We start from the raw sequence: 22,113 nt of genomic DNA, 5'->3' as shown, positions 1-22,113 counted from the left end.
CCATTTGCTTATCAGCTTAATTGGTGCCGTTCTCTTTGCATTTTTTTCTTGCGACCAGAACACACAACTTCATGTCTCAATACCACAAGAAGTTCTTTTCTCCAAATCATTGAAGAATATTGTGAACAGCAGAATATCCAGAATACTCTGCCACCTCAGGCAGAGTGTTTTCCATTTATTGCCACCCGTTGCTGTTGATTGTTAAGGCAGTTTTCAATCCACCTTGCTAACTTGTTGTTAATTCCATGACCTTTTTTAAAAAAAAATCTTGCCTATAGAATCCAATCAAATGCCTTTGGAAAATGAAGTTGTATCTCTTGGATAAAACATTTCCAGTAATTGAAATTAGCTTCTCAAAGAATTCTAGCAGGTTGGTGTGGCATGACCGTTCACTGCTAAATGCATGCTGTCTGCATATGGGACTAATATTTATCCTCCCCCAGCCATGAAAGAAAGCTTTTGCACTTGCGTGCATCTTACAATAATGTATGGCTGGGATTTTAATGGCTGTAAACGTGTAGAAAGCTAATTATACATAAAGCTGCTACTTTTCTATTTAAATGTGTTGCAGAATACTATTAACAAAATTAATTTGAAATATGTCTTTGGGAATATTCTAGTCAGTCTCCTTTGGTGTTGCACACAGGAAATCAAGATCAGATATGGTTTGCCCTTATTTTCATATATTGCCCTTGGATTTTATATTACGTTATTTATAATTAATAGAAAATCTTATGCTATGTGGACCTGTATCACGTCACCCCTCCATCTTCTCTCTAATAAAACGTCAACTTTTGGTTGGGGAGTAGGAATAAATCTGCTGTGCAGGCTGAGGAACTGGGGCATGCCAAACTGAGGTACTACAGCATCACCACTGGTGGGAAGATGTAATTACAACATGTTTTCATGGGCAGTTTCCATTAAAAGGGTGGGCACAGGAATTTAAAATGGAAAAGTTGACAATTCCGATCATTTTTTGTAAAATTTTCAATGTTTTGTGCATAGGGAGTGTGTGCAGACATAAGATTTGTAATATATATCGATCAATTGTAAATCTGCTGAGGGCTTTCACAAGAATAATTACTTCTCATTTTAGAGGTAGAGACAAAGAGAGAAACATGAACGTGGATCGTGAATCAGATCGCAGGAAGAGAGCAAAATCACTATCACCTATAACAAGAAATCAAGAAGAAGCCATTGTTGAGAGTTCCTCTGAACCACCAATGAAAAAGAAAAAGGCAGAGTTGGATCCTATTCTAACACGGACAGGTGGAGCATACATTCCGCCTGCTCGACTAAGGATGATGCAAGATCAAATTGCTGACAAAAGCAGGTAAGTGGAAAACTAAGTGAAGATCTATGTTTTTGATTTGTGAAATTGTAGGGTATAGAAGTAATTGGGTGTTTTTACAGATAACAGACGTGACTGCACTAAATCAAGAGTTGTGTTCCTGTTTTGCCCCCGTGTTAGCATCAGATGACAGATTTAGTGCAGAGCTCACCTATGTTACGTTGGTAGTATGCTTCAGCGATTATCTGCCCCATGCTGTGTGACATTTCTATTTCTTCCTCCCTCTCTCTGAAATTACAAAAGTAATAATTGGTGTGAAATATGGAGCTGGTTTTGTGCTGTTGCCTCATCTTCATGGGAAACTGGTTCAAAACATTCTAAACCTGTTTCCCTCTGTTTGCTTACTTGCTGTTCAGGATTGATTTTAAACTCTGGTCTCCGTAACGTAGAGCCATCTTGTTTCAGAATATGGACGGTTCAAGTTTTTGATAATCTGATGGCTTTTAAATGTAATTGATATCTAACTTTATTTGGAAACTAAATAGAAAATTTGTGTTTCTACAGATTTTTTTTTTGCCAATATTTGTGAACCATGAGATTTGCCTTCCATATGTACTTGAAGTATGAAAAGCAGCTTGTATTGAAACAAACTTGGTGCTGGAGTCTGCCTGGTACCCTCAACAAGTCTTTCCCTAACCCTCCAGTGAACCAACTGTATCCCTCTCCCTATGCCCCACCTTGCTAAATTCCACTCACCTGCAAACAATATTTCCCTATCAAGGAGTAATGCATTAATGTCTTGGGCCTAAATTAAAACCTGGCTTATTAACGGTGGCTCCTTAATTAAGCCACCCCTCCCAGATTTATATTTATGTTGTACCACATTCTCTGCCCAAACGAAAGTCTAGGTCTCATCATGCTCTATCCCATTATACCCCCAGCTCATTTTCCTTCCTTTTGAAGTCCACAATATCGGCCATCCCACCTTGCTCATGCAAGATGCCGTCCTTGCCAAAATCTCATAGACCCTATCCTCCTATCCTTTGCACTGACCACAATGATTCATTCTGGGTGACTTCAGTTTCCACCTGGACTCATCCATTCCTGCTGTTGCTGACTTCCTTGCCCTCCTCAATCCTCCAATTCCTTGAGGCTTCAAATCTCGATCACCGAAAGGACTCTTTTTGATCATTTATCCTCGACTCCTTTCTTCTACATATACCCCTACCTACTCAATCCTGCTCCACTCTCTTTCCGTCCTTTGAAAAACTACCTCGCAATCTGCCCGAGACTCCCACCTATACCTACTGCCCTTGCAGTAATTGAACTGGAATGTGTTGTTGCCTTGTAATGATGCTCCTACCTCTACAATAATTCCTTTATTGAGACCTTCCAACATGGCTTTCACCCTGCCCACAGCACAGAGACTATTTTGGTGAAAGCAGTGAACGGTGTGCTGTGCAACTATGACCGTGGCGCAGTGTGTCTCCTAATGCTTCTCAACTTGTCCACTGCCTTTGACACTGCCGACCACTCCATTCTCCTCTAACCTCTCTCCTCTGCAGTCCATCCCTTCAGCACTGGTTTGTTATGATTTTCCAATCCTACTGTTAGAAAGTGAGTTTATCTCCTCTGAACTTATCTTGCCCATGCAGTTACCTTTGTTTACTCCTCTTTCGTTTACATGCTGCCCCTCTGTGACATCATCTGAAAACTGGAAGTGAGCTTCCATGAGCATACAGTGACTCCCAGATTCACTTGTCCACCTGCACCTTTGGTTCCGCTATTAACCTCTCCAACTGCCTGTTTTGACATTAAGTTCTGCATGAGGCAGAACTTCCTCCAGCTTAACTTTATTAAAAATTCATCACTTTGGCTCCTGGCAAGACTTCCATGCCATTGCCCTGAACTCCATCAACCTCTTTGGCCCTCCCCCACCTCTGCAATCTCACCCAGCTGTGCATCACCAGCAAGCACTTTAGCCACTTCTCATTTCTCGCTCCACCATTGGCAGCTGTATTACAGCTACTATGTCCTTGTCTTCCGGAACTTGCCATCTCTATTCCTGCTTTCAGAAGCACCCTTCTGTTAGCATCCCTTCCGAACATCTTTTTTTTCCCCTTAGTTGCTTGGTGTCTACCTTTTTATGAAGTGTTTTCAGATGCCATTCTCTAATAATGCCAAGCTTGTTTCTCTATTTTGCTGTAGTTTGGCATATCAGCGAATGAGCTGGGAAGCGCTAAAGAAGTCAATTAACGGTCTCATCAATAAAGTGAATGTCTCAAACATAGCTAATATTATTCATGAACTTCTCCAAGAAAACATTGTTCGGGGAAGGTATGTATATGTGTGTGTGTGTGATTTTTATATATCTTGAGCAATCAGCGATGCGTTATGATGAATGAGTATAGGTATGAAGTTTCGTGTATTCATGTTATGACAAAGCAACTATGAACATTATTTGGAGAAGATACAAAATCTGGCCTAAACCTAAAAGTTCAAATAATGGGTGCTCACTTTTGAAGGAAACCAAATGTTTTCATTGTAGTAACATAAATAACCTTAGGTGGCACTTCTGTATTTCTGTATTTGCATTAATTGTGATGGTTACAAAACATTCGTAATACATTAACTGACTTGCTAAATATGAATTAAAAGAGCTTAATGAAGACATGGAAAAATTTTCAGAGGGGAAATCTTGAACTAAATAGTACTAGAAGTTGTAGGTAGTTCTGAATCTAACCAGTTTGGAGGGGATGGGGCTTTATATTCCAAGTCTTTTCCCCATTTGTGTTCAAAAAATGCACCTTCATCAAAATTATTGTGTATTCTTTCTAATATGTATGTATGTGCTCTTTCCATACAGAGGATTGATTTCTAGATCTGTTATACAGGCACAGACTGCCTCTCCCATATTTACACATGTTTATGCTGGTGTTGTGGCAATTATAAATTCGAAGTTCCCTCAAATTGGGGAGCTGATTCTCAAGAGATTGATCCTAAATTTCCGCAAAGGTTATCGCAGAAATGATAAGGTGAGCAAATGTTACTTTTGGTTTTGAGTAAAAATCATATGTTTCCTGTAATAAAAACTATAATGAATCTAGTACAAATTAAGTTTTCAGTTGGTTTACCAAAAATCTGACAACTTGTACTTCTTTCCCCAGCAACTGTGCCTTTCAGCCTGCAAGTTTGTAGGTCATCTCGTTAATCAGAATGTTGTAAGTACTGCTATACACTCCTGTTCTTGCCTGTGCCTATGTAAAGATAATTGCCTATTCAATTTCATTTGCATTTCAAATGGCTGCTTGCACACTGGATCTTGATTATCCACACTTGCAATTATCTAGAAGAATTTTTGTGGAATTTAGGGCTTAGTTTTGCTCAGATCAACTAAAATGTAATTAAACATTTTAATTTTTTTCACAGATGCTAAATTGATCTTGAATCATGAGTAGTTTTTACCTGGATGTCCAGTACATGGTAGAATTGCTATTCATGGATCTCTTGATATTTAGCTGTCAGTCAAAAAAAACAATATGAGTTAGGACTTTTGGTCCAGGAGATCATCAAAAGTTAAGGCATTAGTTTTTTAAAAAATGGAAAAACATGTCTTTTTTAAATCTACACTTGCTGCGAATTTGTTGATCAGATAAATTGACCTATCAGAAGCGAGAAACTCACCATTTCAGATTAAGTATAGGACGATACGCAATTATTTGCCAATTTCTGTATCAGTGGTGCGGGGTACTATCCAATAAAGCTACTCATCAAGATTCCGTCACCGTAAGCTTTTGTTGTTTTGGTTTCAGATCATCCAAATTGGATTTGAACCCAAACCACGGGTGCGCACCCATAAGTGACATTAATCATTGATGTGTGGTTTAAATTGATCTTTAGGAATTAGCTTTTAAAAAAAATGTACAAAGCAACTCATTCTGAATTGTAGTTATCGTTGAAATGCAAGCTCTGAATCAGAAGTTGGGAATACGGTTTGCAATTCTCATGCAAAATAATAGCATGAAAAAAGATTGAATCTTTTAGTGGATGTTGAGTTCAGTTGCAGGGCATCGATCAAATGGGCCTATTTGTTATGAATTGTGGTGGTGTACAATTCTGCTGCTGATGATTGGATAAGGTTGACCATCTTCCTGTACTGCCTTTACTCTGTAGTCCTATTCTTTAATGGTTCAGTTCCGTTCCTACTTGTCCCAACATAGTCAGCACATTTATAATGACTCCTCCTGTGTCCCCATGGTCACCCATATGGCCAGGTTTCTATCCTTCGCCCCCTCTTGCTCATCTACATTCCGTCTCTGTGACATTATCTGTAAGTGGGGTCAGCTGATCACACTCTCTGCTTTACCACTCTACAGTTCTTGCTTTGGTGTGGATGTTACTCCAACTCCAGACTGAAGCTACCTTGCTCGGCCCAATTTCTCCGTCCCATTCACCTTCCTAGCTGCTCGTTTGGGTCGAACCCGATGGTGTGCAGTCTCGATGTCTTACTTAATCTTGAGCTGAGCTTCAACGTCATATCCAATGCAATGTTGCATCTGCTTATTTTTACCTTCTTTATGTTGGCATTACCTTCTCTTTCATCCTCCAACCCACTCAAACTCCAACTCTGTTAGAATTTTTATTCTTTTATTTAGTTTATATCCGTGCCATGATTATACTCAACAAAGAATGTTAAGTTGTTGGATTGGCATTTCTCTCCACTATGCATGAAAATATTTACTGAAGAGAACCTTGCCAAACCTAGTTGGTTAGACGAACACCTTAAATTATGATATTTTCAAAGTGCATTTGCTAATTTTTGAATATCTTCGTTTTTCAGGTGGGTGAAAGGCATAAGCTAAATATAAATAATCTGAATACTTAGACAGCACCTTATCGAAACAGCTCAAAGCACTTGATAGAATGAATTACTTTTCAGTGCACTGATTGCTATATATGTAAACACAGCAGTCAAATTGCATCAGCAATGTCCCATAACCAGCAGAAATGAATGACTAATCCTGTTTTTTCTTAATAGTATGGGTTGAGGGAGCTGTATTGGTCAGGACACTGCGGGAACTCCACATATTACTGTGAATAGTGGTATGGGATCCTAAATACCTGCTCGAGCTATTGGAACAGGCTGACAGGATTTTGGTTTATTATCTCCCATGAAGGACGGTGGACTGAACCCTCATTACTGCACTGGAGTGTTAATGCAAATTATATACTTGAGCCCAATACCTTCTGACCCAGAGGCAAGAGTGCTATAAGCTGACAGTAACTAAATAATATCGCAACTTAAAGGGGAGGGAATTTGAAGATGGGAAAAAATGGGAAGGAATTTGAAGAGGGGGGAAAAGTTGGATACTTAGTGTTCAAAGCACTCCTATCCATGGGAGAAAATAATTGTGACTTTAAAATAAAAATACTAAATTTCAAAATTACAGACCATAAAAATACTTGTTTCTTTCTTCTGAGTTAGGCCCATGAAGTGTTGTGTTTGGAAATGCTCACGTTACTGCTCGAGCGGCCCACAGATGACAGTGTTGAAGTGTCAATTGCTTTTCTGAAGGAGTGTGGAATGAAACTGACCGAGGTTTCTCCTCGAGGCATTAATGGTAATTGTGTAGCTGAACTCATGTAGCATTTGAACTTATATCTAACTTCGCTTTTGCTTCTTGCTAAACTTATTTGATTTCTGTTGCAGCAATATTTGAACGTCTTCGCAATATCCTTCATGAATCACAAATTGATAAGCGTGTTCAGTACATGATAGAAGTGATGTTTGCAATTCGAAAAGATGGATTTAAGGATCACCCCATCATACCTGAAGGTCTTGATCTGGTTGAGGAAGAGGATCAATTTACTCACATGCTTCCTTTGGAAGATGAATATAATCCTGAAGATGTGCTGAGTATGTATTCAAATAAAAACTAGTCCATAATTTGTCAACAGCTGAAAAAATATATTGCGCACATGCAAGATTGTCATGTAAGTCTACTGAACCATGATTCCTGACTTTCTCCTGTTTTGTACAGTGGAAATTTAATGTAATATTCAAAATATCTTGCTGCTTGGAACAATGTTGTGATCACATTAGAGTATAATGTAAACTAATGTGCATGGATTTATTCAAAACTATCCAATTGCACATTATTTAACAAACTTGTCATTTCAGTTGTTAGATAATTAAATCTTAAGCATCATAACAATCACTTCATTTTTGAATGGTTGAAAAACTTATTAGGTGAATTTTCATTATGAAAACTCTTTCAAATATAGATGTCTTCAAGATGGATTCAGAATTTCTTGACAATGAACAAAAGTACAAAGATCTAAAAAGAGGTGAGATTTTGTAATTCATGATTTAATGAAAGACTAAACTCCAAATATACAGTAGAAACTGCTTACTATTGGCTTTTAATGGTGGTATGTGTTTGAACTGCTTTTATAAACTCACTTCTGTTAATTTTTATCCAGCCATTTCTTCAACTCTTGCTAGATACCAGATCGATTGAGATTTCGGTTCAAGATTTTAGATTTACTCTTTTTTTCCTATATGCCATAAACTTGCTCCTTTTATATTGTTCATCAGTTCCTCGAGTAGTATTTCTGTAAATATCAAATGAAACCTAGTACGGCTGCACTGCTGGAATGAATAATAGATCCAAACATGTTGGAAAATATAATAAAAATGTGATCTGCATTGCTAATTAAAACCATAAACTACAGGTTTATTATAAATGTATTCCACACAGAAATCCTTGATGAAGGTAGCAGTGACTCTGCGTCTGGCGATGAAGAGGGTGGTGATGATGATGCTGATGCTAGTGATAACGACAACGATGAGGATGATGATGAGGAAGAAGGTAAGGGGTTTCCCCCCCTTATTTAATTACAATATTGCAAGTTTTAAACTTTATTATACAAAAATTATAGCTTTATAAGTCAAAGACCAGTTGCAGTTAGTTACACCATGATTATTCATGCATTTAATTATGGGGTATGTTCATTTAATTTCTCTAGAATCTTTTTGTTAGTTATCATGCAGTATTTATGAATGGATATTTTATGGAGCCCTCTTAAAATACTGTTCTTATCGGTAAAAGATGATCTTGACATTTAAAATAAAATTGTTCTTGGGATGTGGGTGACGCTGGCACGGCCACATTTATTGCCCATCTCTAGTTGCTTTGGGCCTTTCTCTTGAACTGCTGCAGTCGTTGGCAATGCTATTCCCACAATGGTGTTAGATTGGCAATTCCAGGATATTGACCCAGCAAAGATGAAGGAATGGCGATATGTCATTGGTTGCTGCGTCACTTGGAGGTGATGGTGTTTCCACAGCATTGCTGTTTTTGTCCTTCACTGGTGGAGGTTGCGGGGATGAAGGAGCTGTCGAAGTGTATTCTCAGCACCCATCTCTTCGCCATCTACGTACTGCCAGAAGGCATGGGGTCAGCTACCACACATACACTGATAACACCCAGCTCCACGTGTCCACCACTTCTCTCGACCCCTCCATTGCCTCTGTGCTGTCTGACTGCTAGTCCAACATCCAGTCTTGGATAAGCCACAAATTCCTCCAGTTAAATATTGGGAATATTAAATATTGATACTCCACAAACTGGCTTGTTTGCCTTTAATACACATGTTCAATGCCTGCAACCTATGTTTTTTTTCAAAAACTATGCAAATTCATTTTGTTTTAAAACACAACATTTAAACATAACTCATTCCCAAATCCTTTCCATGATGGAAAATGATCAAAAACCCAAAGTGTGACATTGGCCCTGTCTTTTATTTAACAGTTCTTCTACTTGTGTTTACAAAATCCCTTCACTATTCATTTCCAATTAACTACACGCCCCCTCTTAGCTGATCTAATCGTACTTTCTTCCTGTCCATATTTTTAATTGTAAACAATTTTACAACACCAAGTTATAGTCCAACAAATTTATTTTAAATTCCACAAGCGTTCGGAGGCTTCCTCCTTCCTCAGGTGAACGGTGTGGAAATGAATCCATATTTTTATGCACGGTTTGATATTTCTTTTGTATTATTAACCCTGAACTTTTCATATGACCCTTTTTTAAGTCTCATTTTAATTTTCTCTTTACCCAAGGATCGTCAGTTTTTGCTCCACTTCCTTTACTACTTCTAGGAATATGGCCAGTCTGTAGCCGAATTATTACACTTAGGTATTTTTGACCTTTTGGCCCATGAAGGATTTGGATTCATTTATATTAAGCTGTTGCTATTAAGTTAATTTCAGCTTACAAGAAGTTAAATCTATAGAGAATACAGGCTTTTGGGAATCTGGATTAGATTCAGTAAAGCGGCGGGAGAAATTGTGTTTCTGCATAACGCATGAGCTGGGCACAATGGGATTCATTAAGGCATTCTAGCAATCTTTACACACGATATTAGAATGGCTTCATTCATTTGAGCTTTGTGTTACCTACCTGCCAGAAGTCCATGCCTAGGAGGACAGTAATAGGTTTGTTTGGAAGCTCTTATGGCCAATCGCCAAGCACACAGAGATGGGGAAATGTTGGAGCTGAAGTCTTTGGCTTACCTCTCTGGACTAAAGCTTAATCTGCAGAAATTTAGAGTGGAAATCAGACACAGGGAGAGAAATCTCTTCATAAAGTTTAGAGCCTCTAGTTTCGCAAATTTGCTAGCCAACGGAGAGAATTTTACATGCTACCAGGATGCTATGGTGTGCTTTGTTTTCTGTTGCACGTGTTCTAAAATAGAAATTCTACTGGTTCATGTATTGCATCTAAAGCTTGCATTTCATTAACTGCCCGTTTTCTGTTTATCGAGAAGAGCCAATGAAATAGTCAATTCTTTTCATTCAGTGGAAAATACTTTGCTGGAAGGAGTTCACGATAAGCTCCGAGGATATTATTTGAGTACGAGGCATTTGTGGAGTTCTGCCACCACCTCTTCACACCAGCATGTAAAAGTATAAGACAGTTTCTAAGTTGCACCAAAGCACAAATGCTGATAGGGCTGCTCTGGTATGGTCCATAGAATGGTAAAATAATGCACTAGCAGGCTAACTTGGGTGATTTATTTGTTGTGGGAATGTATTTTTTTTTAAACAGTTTAAAAATTAATTGGAATTATTCTACTTTAATTTAGGGGAAAAGAAAGTAACCATACATGACAAGACTGAAGTAAATCTAGTTTCATTTCGTCGTACCATTTATCTTGCTATCCAGTCAAGGTGAGCAAATTTTTCATTGCTTATGGAATGCTAACTTTAAAGCACATGATCCTTTATGATCCTTTTTTTTGTTGCATCAGAGCACAGAAAATAAAATTTTGTTGAAAATCTCAACCTTGTCTTTCCTGTAATATGGTTGCATAATACTGTAGGATTTGGGATATGCTCAGTGAAATATTGTATCAAATGAGTAATTTAGAGCATTGTTTGAATTAGGCTGAGCTGATGACTTCAAATTGCAGTGACTAAAGAAAGTACAGTATTCATACGGTTCTGGTTCTCATCGTGAGTTAGCTTTGTTTCTGACAAAATGGGTTGATTTTATATCGTAAAGAAATATATACCAAAGGATGTTCCTGCCAGGGTTTGGGTAACATTTCCTTTCTGCCTAACCCTATAAGTCACTTCCTTGATTGTGATATATAGTCATAAGGCATGCAACACCAAGTATTAATGTTTTTATTTCACAAATTTAGTACTGGGCCTTGAACTGAACGGCTTAAATAAGTGGAGAGAAAAGTAATCCAACATGGTCATGGCTGAAAAGAATGCACACATCATAACAGACAGGACAAAAAAACTGATCAGACAGCGTTTGCATTTTGTAGCAAATTTTCTAGTTGCAGTGAAGTTTCTGAAAGATGTTTTGTTCTGGTGTTTTAGAAATCATCTAATCAGAGAATACATTAACTGATAGTTTTTTTAAAAAAAAAGTGGTATAGCAATGCATATTTTTTATACCTGACAGAAATTATCCTATTTATGTCAGAAAATGTTGAGAGAGAGAGATGGGAGATTTAACATACATTTTTATAAGACTCATTTAAGCACATCTCACAGGATTATATAAGTGAATGAACTTGGCATGAATATTATTATTTGCGATAATTACTTGAATTTGATATATGCCAATTTTATCTTAAAAATTAAACCAAGTCCATTTTCTATTTAACGCCAAGCTACACCAATGCACACAGCTTCTTGTAGCCATTCTTGTGGGAACGATTGAACTTCTCCATGGCTTTCAGCAGCGATGCTGCATGAACTATCAATGCTCATTCATGTTGTAGGCAACCAGATGTGTTTCTGCAGTGTAACTGGACACTCTGTTTTCCCGATGCATGCCTCACCTTGTGCCCACCTCTGATTGAAAAGACAATTTGATTCTTTCCCAACTGAAGTGAGTGAGCACTATGAAATTTCTAAACCAGTTGAGAAAACATTTTTTGTGATGTTGCTTTTTTTTATTGGGTTTTTCTCACAATTGGAATTCCCCATATCATGTACCATCCATGGTTGGTCGTGGGTTATCTGTCCCAAAGTTTCTGGTATGGCTTCTCTGAAAGGTGAGGTGTATGAAAGCAGCCTGGGGAACACTCACTATTTTTCTGTAGAGAAGTGCTTTTCACTCTTTCCTTGCAGGGAAGTGCTTAGTGCTGCTTGGCATGACTGAAATTGGGAACAAAATGATAGCTGGGAACTAGTGGGGCCCAAGCCTGTTTTCCACTACTTCATGGCACAGCATGATGCTGAAAGAAAGGATTGATATCATGCCTTTCACGACCTCCAGACATCCCAAAGTGTTTCACAGCCGAAGAATTATTTGAGGTGTAGTTGAGGGGTGAATGTTGGCCAGGACACCAGGAGAGCTCCCTGCTCTCCTTGGAGTGATGCTATGGAATCTTTAACGCCCACTTGAGAGGGCAGGTGGGACTTCTTCATCCTTGTTCAAAAAAGGGTGTAAGGATAAACCCGGCAACTGAGGGCCAGTCAGTTTGACCTCGATGGTGGGGAAGCTTTCAAACAGTAATCGGGGATAAAATTAACAGTCACTTGGACAAGTGTGGATTGATAAAGGAAAGCCAGCACGGATTTGTTAAAGGCAAATCGTGTTTAAATAACTTGATTGAGTTTTTTGATGAGGGCAATGCGGTGGATGTGGTGTACGTGGACTTCCAAAAGATGTTTGATAAAGTGCAACATAATAGGTTTGTCGGCAAAATTGAAGCCCGTGGAATAAAAGGGGCAGTGGCAACATGGTTATGAAATTGGCTAAGTGACAGGAAGCAGAGTAGTGGTGAACTGTTGTTTCTCGGACTGGAAAAGGGTATACAGTGATGTTCCCCTGGGGTTGGAACTGGGACCACCTTTTTTTGATATTTATTAATGACTTGGATTTGGGTGTACAGGGCACAATTTCAAAATTTGCAGATGACACAAAACTTGGAAGTGTAGTAAACAGTGAGTAGGATAGTAATAGACTTCAAGAGGACACAGACAGGCTGGTGGAATGGGCGGACACATGGCAGATGACATTTAATGCAGAGAAGTGCAAAGTGATACATTTTGGCAGGAAGAATGGGGAGAGGCAATATAAACTAAATGGTACAATTCGAAAGGGGGTGCAGGAACAGAGAAACCTGGGGGTATATGTGCACAAGTCTTTGAAGTTGGCAGGACAGGTTGAGAGTGGTTAAAAAAGCATACGGGATCCTGGGCTTTATAAATAGAGGCATAGAGTACAAAAGCAAGGAAGTCATGGTGAACCTTGATGTAACGCTGGTTTGGCCACAACTGGAGTATTGTGTCTAATTCTGGGCACTGCACTTTAGGAAGGATGTGAAGGCCTCGGCAAGGGTACAGAAAAGATTTACTAGAATGGTTCCAGGGATGAAGGGCTTCAGTTACGTGGATAGACTGGAGAAGCTGGGGTTGTTCTCCTTAAAGCAGAGAAGGTTAAGAGGAGATTTGACACAAGTTTTCAAAATTATGAAGGGTTCAGATAAAGTAAATGAAGAGAAACTGTTCCCGTTGGCGGAAGGATCGAGAATCAGAGGATACATATTTAAAGTGATTGGCAAAAGAACCAAAGGCAACATGAGGAAAAACTTTTTTATGCCGCAAATAGTTATGATTGGGAATGCGCTGCCTGAAAGGGTGGTGGAAGCAGATTGAATTGTGGCTTTCAAAAAGGAATTGGATAAATACTTGAAGGAAAAACTTGAAGGGCTACAGGGAAAGAGTAGTGGAATGGAACTAACTGGATTGCTCTTGCAAAGAGCTGGCACGGGCTGAATGGCCTCTATCTATGTTGTAACTATTCTATGATTCAGATTAACATCTCATCTGAGAGCCAGCACCTCCGACAGTGCAGCACTTCATCAATATTGCAGTGAAGTGCTGGCCTAGATTCTGGGCTCAAGTCTCTGGAGTGGAGCTTGAATCTAAATGAGAGGTGAGAGTGCAGTCATTGAGCCAAGGCTGCAACCTATTACATGACTGTTTTGCCTTGAGGAAAAGTCCTTGAAGTGTACTCGTTAGAATAGAAACACCCTTCCTTTTTGTTCAGATTGAATTGCAAATATTTGCTGTAAAAATTAATAGGATTAATTGTTTCAATTATTAAGCAGATTGCTATGCTGTAAAGTTGTCTTTAGCAGGAAGCTCCTAACTTCCTGCATATCACAGAAGGATAAGTATATGTAGTTCCCAGCAAGTTGATTGCTTTTGTGGAGCCATTGTACTGTTTGCAGAGCATAAAATGAATTAGAGAAGGTTTATGTTGGAGGGGCAATTGGGATTAAGTGCAGTGAATAGTTTCCAGACTTTGTTATGAGTTTAAGTTGCTTATCGGAAAAGGTCATGTTTGAAGTTAATAAATGTGTATAATTTTTCTTGCCGAAAGGCTAATCTACATGCTTGCATTTGTTACTTAAAGGGTTATTCTGGGAACAGGTCCAATAATGTACTTTTACCATGTATATTTATGGAAGAAAAAGCCTCTCTTATTTTCCTTGGATGGGTGAATACTGCAGCCTCATGTGGCAAAGACATTCACCTGTCTTTCTTTTTTAATAAAAAATGTTGATTTTTATATTTCATTGCTCAAAGTAGTTTGCTGTCTTCCTCATTTTAATGCAGCTAATTAGCATTCAAAATCTTAATGCAATATATTTAGTTTTCTCTTGAGTGAATCAGTCTTTTAGTTTGGGATTTCATGCCTACCTCCATAGAATATGACAAATAGAATGCTTACTGCTCTGTATTTGCAAATTGTGTTGCAGGGTTGCCATTACCACTTGTTTTCCTGGGAATCCTGCTTAATATCTATGATAAATGGTTCACACTGGAATCTGCAGAAATACATTGTTACACAGATTTATTCTTGCTGGCTTATGAAGTTAATCTTGATGCACACAATAGAAATAGGATTGATGGTTCAGTTTTTCATAAATTTCATCAAGATTTAGTGGATAAGGATAAAGGTAAAGTGTTATAGGAGTAGATTTACATGCAGCAAGGTTTCTTTCTACACAAGTATCCCATAACTATTAACTAAATGACTGCATTTGTCTTCATTAGCAGACATTTATGCAAATTAAGATTTCTATTTTTTGTGTGTATAAAAAGAATGTATACTGCAGTTTGTGGAAGATCATGACTTTTATCGTCCAACTTTCTGGAATCAAGATCGTTTATGTTTGTAACAGTCATAGACAATTAAAATCTGGGTTCTGCTCAAAGCGAGGCAGCATAAACCATCAGTGACTTAGTGCCTCCTTAGTGTGATAATTATGTAATGCTGCCACTATGATGCAAGTGACATTGGAAAATTTAACCTGCTTTGAGTGGTGGAATCTGATAACAAAACAGAGTTATACTGCTGCACTCACTGCAATGTGGAGAAACCAAATGCCTTGGCATGTGCCTAAATGCTTATGAGAGAACTATAACCAGCCAGGGAAATCATTTATATTGTTAAAGATCAAACTGTCCTGTCACTGTTCACAAATGTTAAAAATGTGAAGGTGGCCCAGCTGACCACCTGAGACTAAATTTAAAATTTCAAGTTCTAAATGTTCAATGAACACTAGCTGTAGTTAAACTGTTAAGTTTGAAGCGCAAGTGGTATGAAACTGCTGAGGGTCTCAGAACCAAGTTGTAGGCATGTGCTAGTTAGACTTAAATTAGGCATCATTTTTTGCATCACTGTGAAACTGAAAACCACTGAAATAAATGTATAGTATAATAGTACTATAAATGTTATGACTCGAGATAAGGAAGTGAAGAAAAAGCCTCCAATTATACAGTTGTTAATTTACCATGTCAGTAGGATAATTTGGATCATGAGTGAATGGTTAACCTGTGCAACAACATTACATTGGTGTAGAAAATGTTGCCATGTTTAGGGGAACTCTGTCGGGTATTAAAATCACTAACGCTTGTAATTGGAATTGTCTTAAAGAAACAAATCACTTTCTGTTCTTGCATAGAGAGCAAACAAATTAAGTTGCTGTGAAGTATGCTAAGAACTTCTTGTTTAGTATATAGAGCAAAGTACGGTTGAATTAAAGCATCTCAATAGTTTAGATTGCTGCCCTTGATTGCAGATGCAGTTTTGCTGGCTAACTTTTTTTAGCCTAAAACAATATATTTTAATTGATTGCACTTGGCATTTGGATTAATGAGTCCTCCAACAGTTCTCGTGGCACTGCCTGCAATTTAGCTTATTTTCACATTACCTTGAATTCCTGAAAACCTGATGGGAAATGAAATGCAGTTTCTAAAAATGAACTTGTCATCCACATTCAGAAATTCACAGTTAAGTGTTAAAATCCACAGGATGAAATTGTGATGAAAATGTTAATTGTAACATTCTTTTCATCCCCCCCAGACAACTTCTTCCCGAACTGTGACATTTACTGATGACTAACTGTACTTTCCTTCCCTCTCAAAGTAAACATTTCATTGTTGGTGTAGTAGAGATTAGAAGTATTTGGCGAGTGACTGGTACTAGTCAGTCACTGGATGGCTTTTTCATTTATGCAGAATGTCGAATGTGTTACTTCATTGAAATCAATTACATGGGTGCAATTCATTGGTCAAAAATCAGCATTTAAACACAAATATCACATATATTGTCAAAAAAATTAAATGCATTATGTATCAATAGACTATCCTCGACTGTTGTATAATTTGAAATTTTGTATTACATCATAACTTTTTATATATCCTATTCAGACAGCTGCAGCATTAAGAACATGAAGTATGGAATGAGAAATGGCCATTTGGCTCGACAAACCTTTTCCTTCCAGAAACGACGTACTGTTCACTCTGTCGTGGACTCAATTCAGCCCATTTTATCTCTTGAGGAAATGTTCTGAAAACTTTTCACCCAAATCACTACCACTCTGCGAAGCTCCAGAATACCTAGCCAATGCTGTATTCTGTCATTATTTATTCAGCATCCTCCACAGCTAAGGAATATAGCTCAACTTAATAGGTTCATAGGTGTGTGCTGCGTATACATGTCAAAATATCATTTTGTTTCTTGTGTGCGCAATGCTGGCAAAGCCCCATTTTTTTTTTATTGCCTATACTGAGACGGTGAGCCTTCTCCTTGAACCTCTACAGTCCTTCGGTGATAATGCTATAGTTACGTTGGGGAATTGCAGGATTTTGGCCCAGCAACGATGGAGGAATAGTGATGTGTCCAAGTCAGGATGGTGTGTGACTTGGTGGAGAATTTGATGGTGTTCCCATGCACCTGCTGCCCTTGTCCTTCTTGGTGATGATGCAACTGTCAAAGTAAACTTGGTGCACTCTGGAGATCATACATACTGAAGCCACAGTACAGTAGTGGTGGAGGGACTGGATGTAGAGTGCAGTGTCTGGGGCACTGATCAAGTGGGCTGCTATATCTTGGACAGTATCAAGCTTCCTGAATGTTGTGGCTGTACACATCCAGGCGAGTGATGAGTATTCCATTGCACTCATGACTTAAGCCTTGGTGATGGTGGAGAGGCTTTGGTATGGGTCCGGAGGAGGTTAGTAAATTGTCCAAGTACCCAACCCCTGTCTTGCTTTTGTAGCCACACTGTTGATATGGCTGGTCCAGTTAAGCTTCTGGTGAGTGACACCCAGCATATTGATCGTGGGGAACTCTGCAATGTTGTTTTTGAAAGTCACGGGGAGGTGGTTGCATCTTTTTTTGTTGGAGATAGTCAACACCCACCACTTTCGCAGTGCGAATGATACCTGCTGCTTGTCAGTCCAAGCCTGAATGTTGCTACAGGCTGGCATGGGCTGCTTCATTATTGAAGCGTTGTGAATGGAGCTGAACACCGGAAACATCAGCAAACAACCCCACTTCTGATCTTCAGATGGAGGGAAGATCATTGCAGGGAGCAGCTGAAAATGGTTCTCTGACGCTTCTGAGGAATTCCTGCTACCATGTCTTGGGGCTGCGATAATTGCCTCCCACAACCACAATCTACTTTTGTGTGGTGTATGAGTCCAGCTACTGCAGGATTTCCCCCTTGACCTGTGTTGACCTCAGTTTTGCAATGACTTCTTGGCAGCATTCTCGGTCAAATGCCTTGATGGCAAGGGCAGCTACTCTCACCTGGCATTCAGCTCTTGCATCCATGTCTGGATTAAGGCTGTGATGAGGTCTGGAGCTGAGTGGTTCTGGTGAAACCTGAACTAAATATCAGTAGGCAGGTTATTGGTGTGTAGGTGTCACTTGATGACTATTCCATCCATCACTTTGGGAGGAGGCTAACGTGGCATTAATTGACCGGGTTAGATTTATCCTGCTTTTCATGGATCGGATATACCTGGGCAACTTAACATATTATCTGCTGGACGCCATTGTCATACTGGAATAACATTGCTGGAGTACTGGCTATTTCTGGTGTGTAAGTCCAATGCACTTAGCTGCTATACGTGGAGCGAACCAGATTGGCTGGATACTGGTAACTAGGATGGTGGAGACTTCAGGAGGAGATGCTTTTGACTGAAGACACTTGGAAACATTTCAGCCTTGTCTCTTGCACTTGCATGCTGGGCTCCACCATGGTTGAGGATGGGAAAGTTCGTGGCGCCTCCTCCTGCTGTTATTTGCCTGGTTGTTGACTACCTTTCTCAACTCGATGTGGAAGGACTATAAACATATGCTCTGATCTGGTGGTTGTAGGCTCTTATCTATGGCCTGCTGCTTTTAGTGTTTAATGTGCATGTAGGCATACGTTCTGGATAGGTGATGCTCTTCTGTCTTGTAAAGCCCCAGGATCTGAACCGTTATGCCAGTTTGTTTTTCCCCTGCTAAAACAGCATCCCATTTAAGAACTGAAGCACAGAGCACATCATGAACAGAGTGGATCATGAACTGAGTGGGAACTTGAGAATTTATGAGAGCGGGACTCTGGTAAAGTAGTGGGTGAATTGAAATTAAAATGTAGTTTAAAATTTAACTTAGAACTTTAAAAGAAACTGCAAGTTAGTTAACGGTTATCAGAAACTGCAAGTCAGTGGCAGTTAAGTCAATCAGCTGTAAGTGACTGGCTGAATAGGGGGTAATTACTGTGAGCTGGAAGCTGATTGAGCAGTGTATAAATTAGAAGGTTACCTGCTGATGCACAGAGCACATCACGAACAGAGTGGGAACTTGAGAATTTGTTGAGAGTGAGAATTAGGAATAGAGAGGAAAAGAGGTGCTTAATTTAAAAAGAAAAGCAAAAAAAAAACAAAACAGACTAACAAGTAATTATAAATAAATATAGATTAAGATATGGCAGAGCAGGTTGTGTGTCTGGACTGCAGTAAGTGGGAGTTTGTGGACAGTGAAAATGTGCCGAGTAAACACATCTGCAGTTGATGTCTCTGCCTTGAAGCTCTCCAGCTCCGAGTCATTGAGCTGGAGTACGAGTTGGAGACACTCTGACACATATGGGAGGGGTAAGAGTATCTGAGCAGTTTGCTCCGGATCTTGGTCTCACCTCGTAGAGGTACAGGATCAGAACGGGGTTGGTGTGACCGATTGTGAACAGAGTAAGGGGAACCCAGATGAGATGGAGAACAAGGAACTCAGAAACTGATCCTGTCCAACAGGTACAATGTACTTACCAACTGTGAGGATAAGAATAAAGACTGTTGGAAGAACAGCCAGAATGCTGACCATTGCGCCCTGAAGGAGGAGGCTGTCCAAAGGGAGGAGGAGGAGAAGCGTGATGTGGTCGTTGTAGGGGATTCAATAATTAGGGAGATAAATGACATCCTTTGTAAGCGGGATCGAGAGCCCCATGTGATATGCTGCCTACATGGTGCCAGGGTGAGGGATATCTCAAACGGGCTTGAAAGGATATTGCAGGGGGAGGACCCAGTTGTTGCGGTCCATGTTGAGACCAACAACATAGGAAAGACTAAGCAAGAGGTCTAGTTCAGAGAGTACTAGGAGCTAAATATAAAAGAACAGGACCCCAAGGGTTATAATCTCTGGATTATTACCCAAGCCACATGCAAATTGGCATAGGGATAAGCAGATTAGGGAGGTGGCTGAAGTGGTGAGGGAAAGAGGGGTTCCATTTCATGGGATACTGGCACCAGTACTGGTTCAGGCAGGAACTGTACCATTGGGACGGGCACCAACTGAACTGGGCAGGGTCCAGGGTACTAGCAGAAAGGATAAATAGGTTGGTCACAAGGACTTTAAACTAGTAAATGGGTGGGGGGAGGGGCGGGGGGCTCAGGTGGAGAAGGTAGTATAAATAATTCTAAAACAAACAAAAGGGAAGAGAGTAGAGTAATAGTGAGAAATTATGTTTTCGGCACGATAACTAAAGGGAAAACTAAAAGATGTCAAGTAATTAAATCAGGAGAGAGAAATGTGAGAGATAAACATTTAGAGCAGAAGGACAGGTTCGGGTGTGTGGCCCAAATAAGCGTTCTTTATACAAATGCAGAGTATAAGGAACAAATTGAATGAATTGCAGGCGCAAATTCAACTTAGAGGTACGACATGGTAGCCATCACTGAGTCATGGCTGCAAGACGTTCAGGACTGGGAACTGAATATGTCAGGTTGTAATGTACAGGAAGGATAGGGTAACTGGTAGAAATTACTTCAATGATGAGATGATATAACGAGAGGTAAGCAGGCAGTGGAGACTTATGGGTAGAATTAAGAAATAGAAAATGATTTAAGACTGTAGTGGGAGTTGTGCATAGGCTCCCTGGTAGCAGCTGTGAAGTGGCAGAATGCATAAGTGCAGAAATCAGACAAGCACGTAGCAAAGGCAGGGTGGTTTTAATGGGGGATTTTAACTTTTATATAGATTGGATAAGCAGACGAGCTCATGTTAGAAAGGTAGCGAATTTCTTGTGTGTTCAGAACAGCTTTCTGCAACAATATGTCCGAGAACCAGGCCGTATCAGCTTTAATAATGTGCAATGAGACAGATTTAGTTAACAACCTAACTGCGTGAACATTTATCTAATCACAATCATAATATGATCGAGTTCAACATTGTGTTTGAAAGGGAGAAACCCATAATAGCTACGAAGATTCTAAATTTAGGTAAGGCCGACTTCAACGGGATGAGACAGACTGTCCACAGTAAACTGGGCAAATCTGTTAATTGTTAAAACGACAGATGATCAGTGAGAGGTATTCAGAAAAGAATTTAATGTGATTTAGAACCAATTTATACCCCTAAGGAGCAAGAACTCTACTTAACAAAAAAAAACAGCCTTGGATGACAAAAGGGGTAAGGGACAACATAAAACTAAAAGAAAAAGCACAGATCCTGGCGACTGGGAGAGATACAAAGAACAGCAACGGGTGACAAAACAGATAGTATGAGTTAGAAAAAGGGAGTATGAAAAGAAGCTTGCAAGGGATATCAAAATCAAAACAAAACTTTTACAATTATACTAGAAAAAAGCAATATGGGTCCCTTAAAAACTAATGGAGATAGTATAAATGAAAATTTTGAACTGGCAGATATGTTAAATAATTACTTTGTGTCAGTATTTACAGTAGGGAAAGAGGGCAGCATGCCAGACACACCAAGGTAACTAATTTTGAATCAGGGACAGGGACTCGCTATAATTAACGTAAACAAATTAAAAGTTATGAAGAAAATTATGACACTAAAGAGTGACAAATTCCCAGAACCAGATGGTTTCCATCAAGGGTTTTATAGGAAATAGGTGAGAACTTTGCAGAAGCCCTAACTATAATGTTCAAAAGTTTTCTTGATTCAGGCGCTGTTCCTTTAGATTAGAAAATTGCACGTCACTCTGCTATTTACGAAAGGGGAAAGAGGGAAACCAGGGAATCATAGACCAGTTAGCCTAACATTAATAGGGTCTATATTTCAGGATAGAGTGACTGAACTCCTTGAAAATTTTCAACTGAACAGAGAGAGCCCGCATGGATTTGCAAAGGGAAGGTCATGCCTGACGAACCTGATTGAATTTTTTGAACAGGTGACTGAAGTGTTGTTTATATGGCCTTCCAGAAGGCATTTGATAAAGTCCCTCAAAAGAGACTGTTAGCTAAAGTTGAAGCTCATGGAATTGAGGGCAAATTATTGACCCGGTTAGGAAATTGGCTGAGCAGCAGGAGACAGAGAGTAGGGAAAATGGGCAGGTACTCAAACTGGTAGGATGTGACTAGTAGTATCTCACAGGGATCTGTGTTGGGGCCTCAACTATTCACTGCATTTATTAATGACTTAGATGATGGGATAGAGAGCTACATATCCAAGTTTGCTGATGACACAAAGATAGCCAGCATTGTA

At 39.4% G+C, this 22,113-nt stretch overlaps 1 protein-coding gene across 2 annotated transcripts in view; it reads left to right on the top strand.

The window, feature by feature from the left end:
• Positions 1–22,113, top strand: part of cwc22 (CWC22 spliceosome associated protein homolog) — a 99,793-nt gene that overhangs the window by 40,418 nt on the left and 37,262 nt on the right. For both annotated transcript variants that reach the window (XM_067987660.1, XM_067987659.1), the window contains exons 6-14: positions 1,097–1,333; positions 3,500–3,628; positions 4,158–4,326; positions 4,459–4,512; positions 6,777–6,912; positions 7,002–7,208; positions 7,577–7,639; positions 8,053–8,163; positions 10,445–10,529. In XM_067987660.1, coding sequence (XP_067843761.1) covers positions 1,097–1,333; positions 3,500–3,628; positions 4,158–4,326; positions 4,459–4,512; positions 6,777–6,912; positions 7,002–7,208; positions 7,577–7,639; positions 8,053–8,163; positions 10,445–10,529 — 1,191 coding nt within the window. The remainder of the gene's footprint in view (positions 1–1,096; positions 1,334–3,499; positions 3,629–4,157; positions 4,327–4,458; positions 4,513–6,776; positions 6,913–7,001; positions 7,209–7,576; positions 7,640–8,052; positions 8,164–10,444; positions 10,530–22,113) is intronic.

The sequence above is a fragment of the Heptranchias perlo genome, chromosome 7 (genome assembly GCF_035084215.1).
Source record: "Heptranchias perlo isolate sHepPer1 chromosome 7, sHepPer1.hap1, whole genome shotgun sequence".
NCBI lineage: Eukaryota > Metazoa > Chordata > Chondrichthyes > Hexanchiformes > Hexanchidae > Heptranchias > Heptranchias perlo.
This window is presented reverse-complemented; position numbering and strand designations above follow the sequence as displayed.